The sequence below is a fragment of the Mytilus galloprovincialis genome, chromosome 8 (genome assembly GCF_965363235.1).
Source record: "Mytilus galloprovincialis chromosome 8, xbMytGall1.hap1.1, whole genome shotgun sequence".
In the NCBI taxonomy this organism is placed as follows: Eukaryota; Metazoa; Mollusca; class Bivalvia; order Mytilida; family Mytilidae; genus Mytilus; species Mytilus galloprovincialis.
The window spans coordinates 16650760-16663882 of record NC_134845.1 but is presented as its reverse complement, the minus strand read 5'-3'; the positions used below and the strand labels follow the sequence as shown (position 1 = coordinate 16663882).

Sequence of the window (13123 nt, the reverse complement as noted above, 5' to 3'; positions counted from 1 at the left end):
TATTTATCATTTGGAAAACAAAAGGGCCTGGAATGTCGAGTTATTGTACTATATAAGTTTTTCTTTGATTCGCCGTATATACGTCATGTCGGCTAACAAACTGGAAACTGTACCTACGCCTTATTTTAAGTGTTGATTGTTAGTATTCGTATTGTCATTTTATAAATGCATGTTAATTAGAATACTACAATAGGAAACAATGTGGTAATGATTGAATTTAGAAGTGTCAACCCTGTGAATATGACCCGTGTAATGTGGATTCATTATTATTCATTAGTTAACAATTTTCGTCAATTTCGTTGGTACAGAAGAATCACGAAATTAATTATCCAACGAATAACAAATTTTTATAACGTATGCATCTTCGGCAAAACCACGAAATTAAATGTCCAAGTACATGCAAGTTTAATATAATCCACGAAAATTGGTACCCACGAAAATAAATGAATCCCCAACAAATCCCAAATACATCGTTTTGTGGTGCACCTGACAGATGCAGAACGTTCAGAAAATGTAATAGGTAACATGTCACATAATGAAATGACTAAATCGCATCGGATTGTTCCAGAACTTAGTAATTTGTCTAATTGCTTATTGTTTGAAACAGTTATCGATATAAAAGTGTAAAATTGCCAGTATACCCTATCAAGTATATATATTTACACTTTTATAAGTTTGACGTGTGGCTTTCTTCGGTGATACGTTTATTAGGTGAACAAAAAACGATATTTAGATTTAGTTGTATAGATTGTTTGTCTGATGTCTTTTTTTTTTCTTTTACGCCATGGCGTTGTAAGTTTATTTTCGATGTATGCGTTTGGATGTTTCTTTGATATCTTTCGCGTCAGTTAAGTAGTCCAAACACTACAACAGTTCTGCCTTTTTTTTGTTCGTGATTTTTTTCTGCATAAACATATTCACATGTGCGAATTACTTTTTTTAAGGGACATTCGAGCTTCAAATTTTTAAATTATATAGAATCTTACCCAAATAAATCCCAGGAGAAGTAGTTTTTTTTAAATATAAATGAACACCTCGGAATGATGACATTTCGAACATTTTTGTTTCGGCATATTTTCTGCATCAACAGATATAAAAGAGGGACGAAAGATACCAAAGGGACAGTCAAACTCATAAATCTAAAACAAACTGACAACGCCATGGCTAAAAATGAAAAAGACAAACAGAAAAACAATAGTACACATGACACAACATAGAAAACTAAAGAATAAACAACACGAACCCCACAAAAAACTAGGGGTGATCTCAGGTGCTCCGGAAGGGTAAGCAGATCCTGCTCCACATGTGGCACCCGTCGTGTTGCTTATGTGATTACAAATTCGGTAAATAGTCTAATTCGGTAGGTCACATTCATGAAAGGGAAGGGGATTGCAGTTACGACGTAAGGAACATATCCGATATCATTTGTGAAACGGTTATTCCATAACGGTCAACCAACTCGTGATGGCGTCCGTAAAATTTACGAAGGGATTATTTCAACTTCACCATTTGGAACTCTTAGTTTAATAGCTTCCTTGTGAGCAGTACTCATATAATGTAGTCCATTATCACAACAACATAATGAATGTTGTCTTTGCCATTTGTTACATGAAGCAGACAATAAAAAACAAAATCTTATATTTTATTTCGTTGTTGTTCAACATATTTTACGCAGGAAAATAACATTTTGGTGGATGACAATTTCTCCAGAAGAGAATTTGTTGTAAAACCCACTTGGAATCATAACATTTTCGTGGAAGACAGCATGCTCCACTCATCGGCCGATAACATGTCAAACCTGTTAAATAATTGTTGCAATTAGCATTCCATAGAATGTTTATATTATTCCGAATGTACTAACGGCTGAGTGTCAAATAAAAAATTATATTACCGCAGAGGATTGATTGTCTGTATGAGTAAATGACTAAATTATCATTAATGTCATATGATTAACATTTTCTATAAAAAAAAAATATTTTTCATTGTTTTATCATTATTAGAAACATGTACATGATTTGTTATTTTGTCGTTTGAATTGTTTTATATTGTCATTTCGGGACCTTTTATAGCTGGCAACGCGGTATTAGTTTTGCTCATTGTTGAATGCCGTACAGTGACCTATAGTTGTTAATTTCTGTGTCATCTGGTCTCTTGTAGAGAGTTGTCTCGTTGGTTACCATACCACATTTACTGTTTTGCATCAAAATCTCTTCTGATAAAACTAATATAAGACTTACAAATGTACAAAGCGTATTACCTTAAGCGAGTCCTATTTTTTTTTCGTTGAAATCCTTGTATCCTCTTTTGTTATAATTTATTCTCGCAATAAACCAATTTAAAATCTAGTTTGATCAATGCAAAAGTATTTAACAACACGAATAGAAAGATAATTTTTTTGCATGCATTTTAATAGTTACTGCATGTACATGTATATTAAAACAGAACTAACCTAAATTGCAACCACAAGATGAATCGCAAATATCCCCCTCCTTTCCAATTACACTTGAGCAAGTTCCTCTGAGTGGTACACCTACAGATGGTAAAAAAAATGATAATTTTTATCAATTAGTTACATCAGTATAGTATATAACACATATAAACATGGCGTTTAAAGTGACAATCATGTTATACTCATTCGAAAAGTTTCATTTTGATGTAACACGATAAACTAAATGTAATCAAAAACGTCCGACAAGGGTTTTGTTTAAGAGTACTAAATGATGATAGATATCCTACTTTTATATATAATAACCGATTTATCTTTTATTCTGACTTTTGTTTTCAACTCAGTAAAAATATTCGACTTTTGGAGTTTCCAAATTTACAATTATTGAAATGCACATTCATTATAACATACCAAGTCCACCATCTTCCTCGGTAGTTAGTAATTCACCGTTAGCATCTCTACAGCAGGGTGTTGGTGAGGTACACTGATAAGAGTAGGTACATTGTGTACTTCTTTTTAACCGAAAACTAGTACACAACACAAAACATACTGCACTCTACAAAGATTAGGGTTCATTATAAAAATAATATGAACATTATATATGACCTGTTAAACATTCATTACAGACAATAAAAACCAAATCAAGTGCCATTTCATGTCAGTGCTACTTTGAAACAAGAAAACTCATGTTACTTTTAGGGAAAAGTATCTTAAGTCTTCCAAAGCAAGAGACAGATCAGTTACCAAAACGGTGGAGTGCAGCATAAATATTTATAAATAAAAAGGTTTTAACATTTGACGCGTTGTTTACAATTCAGGCGCAAAAATAACGATGAACGCTGTGGGTCACCCTAAAAATAAGTTGACATTAAAGAATAATATCTTATCAAAATAATGCTTGTTGAAATTTACAGTTTTTATCTTTTGATGAGAAAAAAACAAATTACTTTCTCGTAACAGATTTTGATATGGTTATTGAAAACAGTTTCTAATATGATTTCGGTAATGTAACAAACATTTTTAACATTAGTTCAGTTTAAATTTTATTTTTTTCAAAATTTGTGTTCGGTATGCTGATTTATCATTCCCCGTTGATAAAAATTAATTTGAACATACTGCGTTCGAAATAGTTTATAGTCGTAACTTTTAATCAAAATAGAATTACAAATCAGTAACCCTAAGGTAGAAGAAAGGATTGTCGACAAATCGCTTTTCTCGAACCCTCTTGTTTACACTGCATGATTTGCACTATATACATTAGTTTCATTTAGTTTGCAGCATTGTGCAATTTGTTTTCACAGTCAATAGATCAAACTTAAATGTCTTAAAAATAAAGCTTGAACGTTATTTTATGCAAGTGGTATATAATATATTCTAATACACAAATAATCAAAAAATAATTCAAAATATATGCGCAGTTTAAAAACATATTTCCCCGTTAGTGGGGGTATTGACAAAATTTCCAAGTTGTACTATAAAGATAAATAGACAGAAATAACAGCATTCTCACCAGTATGATCAAAATTTTCATTGTTGTAGAATTCGAATAATATCCTTATATTCAACAATTTCTTCCACTCCTTATTGTCAGGAAACAAACTTTACAAAAGTATCCTAAACAATTTTTTTATTAAACGACATATGTTATGTGCGACAGATGATATTTGTTATTGCATTATTGATTTAATGTAGTTGTTTTGCATGGAACCATGTAGTTAAACATTACTTTTTTTTCATTTTACTACGTATATTCGATGCCACAGAGTGTACTTTTTGATAATACTTGTTCTTCCAGTATTGATTTAATGTAGTATTTTTATCATGGAGTCATGTAGTTGAAAATTACAGTATATTATATAATTACGTATTAGACATTGAGCTACAAGTTGTACTTTATTGTTAAGTTGAGCTAAACTATTTAATGTGTAGACCTCTCAGGGCGTATTTCATTCTATATATAGATACAGAAGTAAAAAATAAAACTGATGGCACGTAAGCTAAATTGTAAGTGAACTGTGAATCCAAGCGTTTGTTTTACTTCCTGTACCCTAGGGCGCGTGTCTGGTGCTGTAGCAGTAAACACCTAAAAACTATTACGCCCTTAGTTAATTCTGGCCCAAGATCCTACACAACTTTTGAAATCATTTAAAATTAAGGAATGTATCTTCCTCACTCAAAGCTGTGATTCATTGCCCGGCCCAATCTTTGTACATGCCAACTAAATGAGAGAATTCTGTCGGGTATAATTTAACCAACTTTTGATTTTACGTGTTTCTTTACTAAACCCAAAATAAGTAATCCTCTTTTTATTCAATGAATAATATACAACCGATTGATATGTGCATATATCTTAGGTATTTCGTATTACTGACACAGGCGCTACACAAATATATTTTCCACACACAAATTTGTTATCATTTCGTTTGATGTGTTTGAGCGTTTGATTCAGACGCTTGATAAGGGACTTACTGTTTTGAATTTTCCACGGAGTTCAGCATTTTTTGTGATTCAAAATTTTATGATACCGTTTAGTTATGGTGCATTCCTATATATCCTGCTAATATAAAAGTTAACTGGATCAGTACAGTTTTGTTGTTCACCAATGAGTGATTAGATTCCATATCCGTGGTTTTTGATTGCTCGTTCTAATAATTAAAAATTCACCATTGTTAAAGTTCAACTTCAAGCATCCAATGTTTTTAAAATTTTTATACAATGTGCAAAAATAAAGAAACAATATTCAAACTTTCACCATTTTATATTTACTTGACCGTTAGCTTTCCACATTTTTAAACTATACTATTGAATTGATAGTCTTTGATTGATAAACATGTCCTTTAAACAGAGATACCAGGTTATTTTATGTTTATCGATTCGCATATCCATTAAAATATTGTATGCATACTAGTTTTGAAACAAAGTAATCTAATATCCAAGAAAATGCATTTTTTCTTTCATTATCGAAAATAATTACCCATGAGTACAATTTGATAAACATTAGGTAGACTGCTGAACTACACATAAACACACACATTGTCCATGAAACTTTTTATTTTGTGATCTATTGTTTGTCTGGGTTTTTTTTCTTTTTTAGCCATGTCGTTTTTTGTCAATTTATGAGTTTGCATGTCGCTCTGTGATCTTTTGTCCCTCTTTTACACATAGTCCTGCTTAGCTCGAAAGGCTAGGTCCAATATTATCGATGATTTCAAATGATAAATATCAGTTTATGTCATAGTGGGGTCAGAGTTTGAACAGTATCTATATGACTTACCTGTATGTGATTTGAAGGGTATTTATAATTTATCTTTATCTTTACAGTATTAGGACTGACAGGTTGCTTACAGTAAGTATAATCTAATAAAAGATTGAATACCCCTATAACTTTTAAATATTTGAGTAACAAAATCGTCTTCATATTTCGTGCAAAAATTGGATAATAATTTGAAATCGACTGGGATGATAAAAAGTTGTATGTAAACAAGTTGTATCAGGCATTGTTAAGCATGGGCAAAATGGTAAATTAAAAGCAAACTTAATATTATTGTTATATACATATATATCTTCCTTATTCTACAATCTATCCATACCTGTATCTTGGCATTGCACAAGGTCATGTTTTTATCTGACGTCTTAACACTAAGTACATTGGATGTTTGATGTGTACTGATTGATAATTTAGTCTGAGATACATATTTCTTTATTAGTTGTAAGTGGATTTAAACTAGCTGTCTGCCGAGTACTCTCAAATCTGTCCTTATTGTATTTTTGTTGTTTGGATATACAAGTACCCTACCACGTCACCTCTGTGTAGTATTTGTAATTGTATCCATCTGATTAGTAAGCCTGTTTCAACTGATTTTTATAGTTCTTTCTTATTTTGTACCGTTACACAACTGTCCCAGATTAGGGGAAGAGTTGGGATCGCGCCAACATGTTTAACCCAACCACATTCTATATTGATGTGCCTGTCCAAGAGCAGGAGCCTGTAATTCAATGGCTGTCGTTTGTTAATGTGTATCATATTTGTGTTTCTGTCATTTTTTAGTTAGTTAGTTTTCTCGTTTGAACTGTGTCGCATTGTCATTTCGGTGCCTTTTATAGATAACTATGTGGTATGGGTTTTGTTTATTTTTGAGGGCGGTACGGTGACCTATTGTTGTATTTTTTTTATTCGTTTTGTCTCTTTTGAAGAGTTGTCTCATTGGCAATCATTCCACATCTTTTTTTACATATACATGTGATAAGAAAAATGTAGACGATTCTAAGCTTGTACTTGAGACAACGCCTCGTTCGTGATGGAACACACATGCTCTATGAATCTGGTATATGTCTTTTGAAAAAAATCCACAACCGACGCAAAATTTTTACCAAAAATTGGATGCTTTTTACCTATGTTCATTTTTATTTATTCTAAGGGTATCGCAATATAATTAATAACGTACACAATAAGATCAAGAAGTTTCGATACATGTATTTATCAATTTGTTTGTTATAGTGAACTAGTATAAAGAAAATCGTCTTCTAATATTGTAAATCAAATGACTATGAATATGACAGTACCTTTTTATAATGATAACGTATTGTTTTTTCTTTAGTGACAACAGAACATGGTCACGACTCTGGATTTTCCAACCACTATAGTAATTCACATAACGGACTTTTTGAACTGGGAAGAAAAGTTCGACTTAGCATTAGCTATACCTGCATGGAAATATTTCTACAATTCGACAAAAGTATGGAAATGTATTGAACTAGACTATAGTGAACTTGAATCGAAGGTCGACATACAGCGTAGTATACACAAATTTGTAACATGCATTGTAAAATATGGGCGACATATTGAAAACCTATATTTTCATAAAGAAAATTTAGAAGATATTTTATATGTACTAGAAGCAACATCTAGTTCATGTTGGAATCTAAATGATCTTGCAATTGGGTATATCCCATTTAACAACATTTTACAACCAACTAAAGGTTTTACGAAATCTTACTCCTCATTCGTTTGCAAAATTTTGGCAAAATCTCCAGTTCTCAATTCTGTTGATATATCGTCTTTTAAGCCTTCGATAGATAATGACAAGGGTCTTTCAACTCTTTTGTCAATGATACACGATTAGCATGTAGGGCATAAAATTTCAGGAATAGATTTTCTTTTGGTAAGCCCCTATGGACAATTTGACTATATAAAGTTCCTCAACGTATTTGACAATTTGAAGAAGTTGGCAATCAGACGCGAATGCATAACAGCTAATTGTCTCCTACACATGGCAGATAGAAGTCTCTCTGAACTCGCTTTGTACGGAGATCATGAATCAGATGACACTACAGTTCCCAACGATCAATCTTTGAATGAACAGTTTTGGAATAAGATACTGACATAACGTCCAACTTTTCTTGTTGATCTGAAAATTAAGCAGTTGCCAGTAGTACTAGAAGACTTTCCATGTTTAATGCCTTTACGGAATATTGGACTTACCTTTTTCATAACTGATCTAGAACTAATAGATATTTTGAAGCACTTTACAAAGTTCTATTCAAAAACACTGGTTGATCTTTCATTTGTCTTTGACGATTCAGATGCCGATGGAGAGTTTGAGTTTGATGAACAATTCCAAAGGCTTTCTGTTGGTCTGTTGGAACTGGTAGGGACGTGTCCTAAATTATCTGTCTTACGGTACAATCTGCCAATTGACAGTGCAACAATACTATGTATAGCAAAGGGAAGGAAGATGCAAGAACTTTGTTTTTATGGAAACCAAGTACGTACATCGACGAAACCGATATATCGTCACATAATATAATATGAAGGTACAATGGCTGAATGAGTGTGGATATGGCAGAACAAAGCTCGAAGAAACTGTTTCATCAATATATAATAAAGAATGGCATTTGCTACTAGACGAAGAATATGAAATTTTAAATCATTAATCATTTAATATGTTATTTATATGATTAACTATGGAACGCCACAGCTGCCTTATGATAACAATAACCATATCATTACATGTAAAGATATATCATGAAGCAAATGTTCTATACTATAACAACATTTGCCTATTATACTCTGTCAATTTGCTATATCACTAAGATAAATTTATATACTATAAAGACACTTTGATACAACATTGAGCTACCTTTTTATACTATGAAGACATCAATGATCTTGATATAACATGGAGCTACATTTTCATACTGATTTGTGATTTAACTATTATGTGATATTGCTATGTCATAAAGATACATTTTATACATGAAGATATTTTAATATAACATGAAGCAATTTGTTCATACTATTTTGTAACCACAGTATATTATAACGATAAATTTGTATACTATACAATCATCACGATACAACATGGAACAATTTTGTCATACTATTATGTCATATAACTATCTTATAAGACATATTTTAATAATATCAAGCTAACAGTTCGTATATCACGAGGTGTCATTAATATACCAGTAGACTATTTGATAACACTATAAGACCATTTCATCATACCATAATACCATTTCACCATATCATAAGACCATTTTATCACACCATAAGACAAATCTATAAATAGCGGCGACATTCCCCGCGAAATTCATCCGCAACATCGATTGTAATGGGATAAGAAGTCCATGAAGGAATTTTTTTTTTGGGCCTTATGGAATCGCTTTCAAGATGACTGAATTTATCGACAGAAGGGGGCGCCACTAGGATTCTTGTGCGCTATCCTTTTCGTATATGAATGAATACAATATACACGTAATTTTCACCCAGCCAAAAAAATTACCGGGCTCTTTATTTAACAAGCAAATTTTTATGATTATTGCATAAAACTTCACACACTAGACAAGGCGTATCATGCGCTCATGGCGCAGCTGCTTAGTTTCAATCGTGAACAATCCAGCCTAAGACTTGAAATTCAACGGGATATTGTATATATATTTCGCATCGATGTTGTTATATTTTTGATTAATTTTCATTTTGTTTCGTTTATTTCTGTTTATTCATTCGTTTCTCTGTCGTATCGCACTTTATAATCACCCAATAGTATCGTACCTGTCTGATATTGGTACGGGGATAACTGTTCGGTTTGAGTACTGAAATCAGAGATGAACACTTCTTTTTTTAACACCTTCAAATAATATATATCAAAACATAAATGTTTTCAGCATATTGTCATCTCAACTTAGACTTCCTATATACTAGGATATTAGGTTATAGCAAGGATTTGTATAGTTAATATACATATCCTTGATTATAGGACGTGCGGCTGGAATATGTCACATTTGTCTGCTATTTGTTATGTGAATAGGTAGGAGAAAATATCAGAAATATATGATAAGTTTTAAAAAAAATCCCATTACTTGTTAAATAAAAAGCTCGGTATTTGTTTTCACAGCTACAAGTTTGGGTGTTCATTGCTGTGTTTCTGTCCACAAATTTTCCCTTGGCTTCGTCTCTTTGCATTTGTAGTAAATTTTTCAACACACCTCATGAAACCAAACCAAAATGGAAAAAAGTCACACTTTTACATACGCAAATTTTTAAATGTTATATGCATTTGTAGAATCTTAATTATACGAAAAGGGTAGGGTACCGGAACCCCAGCGTCTCCCCTATCAATTGAGTATTGAAATACACCCCTCCCACATTAACCCGAAGGTGTCTATGTATAACGTTAACGCTAGATAAAATCGTAAAATTTATATAGAAAAGTAAAGATTTATCAACTTTCAGCATGGATTTGTTAACTTCGTTTGAAAGATCATTTTGATTTTAACAATAATGTCATTCGAAACATTTTATTCCTATTTGGCTCTTAGCTTTTAGTTAATAATAATATTCAAGAATACGGCTTAATTGTAACGGGTAAGGGATACGGGTTACACATTTTGCATCGTATCTGTCAACATGATTTGCAAAGATGTGCTTTAAGTAAACCATCTAAAACAAACAGGTTGCTGTCATGATAATTAAAATTTGGCGAAAAGAATAAAGACCATCTTTTTGTTTTTGTCTTGTATGTTATTTAGTTTTTATTTATTTATTTTTAGGAGGTACCAATCTTTATGTATAAAAAAGAAGATGTGGTATGATTGCCAGTGAGACAACTGTCCACAAGAGACCAAAATGACACAGACATTAACAACTATAGGTCACCGTACGGCATTCAACAATGAGCAAAGCCCATGCCGCATAGTCAGCAATAAACAATTCAAAGAAAACTAACGGCCTTATTTATATAAAAAATGAACGAAAAACAAATATGTAACACATAAACAAACGACAATGTGCCTATCTTGTCGACACCAAGCCTTTGCAAATCCGCATCAATATTGTGATTACGACAATTTGTACATAGCCGTGTTCATCTTTGGTCAACTTGTAATGACGAGTAAAATCATTCTAAAAGATTACTTCTACTTAAGTACCGTTGTAGGCAGCACTAATATATCAAGGACACAGAATCAAATAAACTTATCATAAAACACCCCTCTTGACTATATTTCCAACCAAATGAATTTATCCTCCATATGCAGTCACACGTATTTAAGCATAAATGTTTTAGTTCACCACATGTTATGCTAGTTCAGACTATCTGGTCAATAAATAGTTTTGCTTGTTTTATGTATGCTCTTCTAATTCTTTCATATAAGCCTGATGTTGATGTGATGTTATCCTTCTAACGTCAGTAAATAAGGAGTATAATAGTAAAGGTAATGTTGTTGCAAGGTTTTATGTTAAAATGTAATAACTTTCATTTAAGATGTATACCATGTTAAAACTTAAACGTCCATTATATTTTTTATATGATACAATTTTTTAAAGCCTGCTCATTGAAGGTTGATGCTTCTAAAAAGTGCCGACATCCAAGAAAACCAGGACAAACAAGAGAGTGTGCATAACTGGGCAATATTTTCACATACCCTTCATAAAAAACGAGAAAAAAATTCTTCGTTGTGTATAATATGCTTTTGTTTGTCTGGTAGTCGTTTTTTTAAGCCATGGTATTTAGGAGATAACTAAATGGTATTTTAACCTTGGCCTTCGTAAAACGTAGAATATACTGTCGCAAATTGAGTTTACCTAGCGACACGGAGCGGAATAAGCTTCACATCCACAATAAGAATCACATATGTCGTCCGTCTTTACAAGTGCACTGAAACAAGTTCAATTTGAATGGTCTAGACGCATGACTAAAAGGCAAATGAGGAAATATTCATATCATTGAATAATCAGTCAATTTGCGGACACATCAATTTAAGTACCGATGTTTACGTAAGGTATCTGATGGGGGCGACATTTTATAAGTCACATTTGGAATGCGACGTTTGACAAATTGTTTCCCGTTTGAATTGTTTTACCCTAGTCGTTTGGTGCTCTTTAGGTAGAACTCCACAGTTAGGTGTGTAATTTGGCATTTTGGTCCCTGTTGATTTTCCAAATATGAAATATAGGCAATAAAATTCAAATCTATGGAAGATACTGATTACATACATATGCACTGTGCTACCTTACAGTCATTGTGACTTGGATGGAGTGTTGTCTCATGAGCACTGATACCAAATCTTCTTATTTCTATTAATTTAAACAATTGATAGTGAAAAGAGAGTGAAGACACATAGTGTATGAATATAACATAAATGAGGTAAATGGTATTATCTGATCCTCTAATGAATTTTATTTTCAATGCTATTATATGCGACTGTCATTCAAGTGAGAGGTTTAATTTGCTTCAAATCTGGTTTTACACATAAGGAACAACCTGTACCACTTCAGGAATGTGACAATTGTTTTCTTTCATTTGATGTATTTGATTTTTTTTGGTTTTGCCATTTGACAAGGGACAATCCTTTAGGAATTGTCAGTAAAATTCTGTATTTTTATTATTTTACTGTATACTACAAGTATCTAATATTTGTAAGAAAAAACACTAGCCAATATAAATACTATAATTATAAAAATGGTCTGACCCTGTTTGATTTTATAAGCAATTAGAAAAAAATTATTAAAAAAATATGTTGGATGTATTTTGACAGTTTTTATATTTATTTCATTTAAATGTATTTCATTGCATATGGTTAAAGTGGGGGGGAACAACCATACATGTACATGTATCATGATAGCAGCCAATTAAATATCTTTCTTAAATTGTATTTATTCAATGGGTAATTTATATAGATATAGGAAGATGTGGTGTGAGTGCCAATGAAACAGCTCTCCATCCAAATAACAATTTATAAAAGTAAACCATTATAGGTTAATGTACGGCCTTCAACACGGAGCTGAATCAATATATTTTTTTATATATTGTAAAAAGAACTTACTCCCAGGTTAGGGGAAGAGTTGGGATCCTGCTAACATGTTTAACCCCGCCACATTCTGTCTGTATGTACCTGTCCCAGGTCAGGAGACTGTAACTTAGTGGTTGTCGTCGGTTGATGTGTTACATATTCGTTTTTCGTCCATTTTTTTTTTTTTTACATAAATTAGGCCACTATTTTTCTCTTTTGAATTTGTATTATATTTGTCATTTGCTAATTATTGAAGGCCGTACGGTGACCTATAATTCTAAATTTCTGTGTCATTTGGTCTCTTATGGAGTGTTGTCTCATTGGTAATTATACCTCATATTCTTGTTTATATTGATATGCTAATTTGTCGATTATTTTTTTTGC

The 13123-nt window shown here is 32.1% G+C and overlaps 1 protein-coding gene across 1 annotated transcript; it reads right to left on the bottom strand.

The window, feature by feature from the left end:
• Positions 1 to 1626: 1626 nt before the first annotated feature.
• On the bottom strand, positions 1627 to 4085 carry LOC143043143 (uncharacterized). Its single transcript, XM_076215586.1, has 4 exons — positions 3957 to 4085; positions 2858 to 3002; positions 2450 to 2530; positions 1627 to 1798 (listed from the first exon to the last, which is right to left on the bottom strand). Exons 1-4 carry the CDS (start codon positions 3975 to 3977, stop codon positions 1668 to 1670), a joined length of 378 nt encoding a protein of 125 aa, XP_076071701.1. The 5' UTR covers positions 3978 to 4085; the 3' UTR covers positions 1627 to 1667.
• Between the last annotated feature and the right edge of the window lie 9038 nt (positions 4086 to 13123).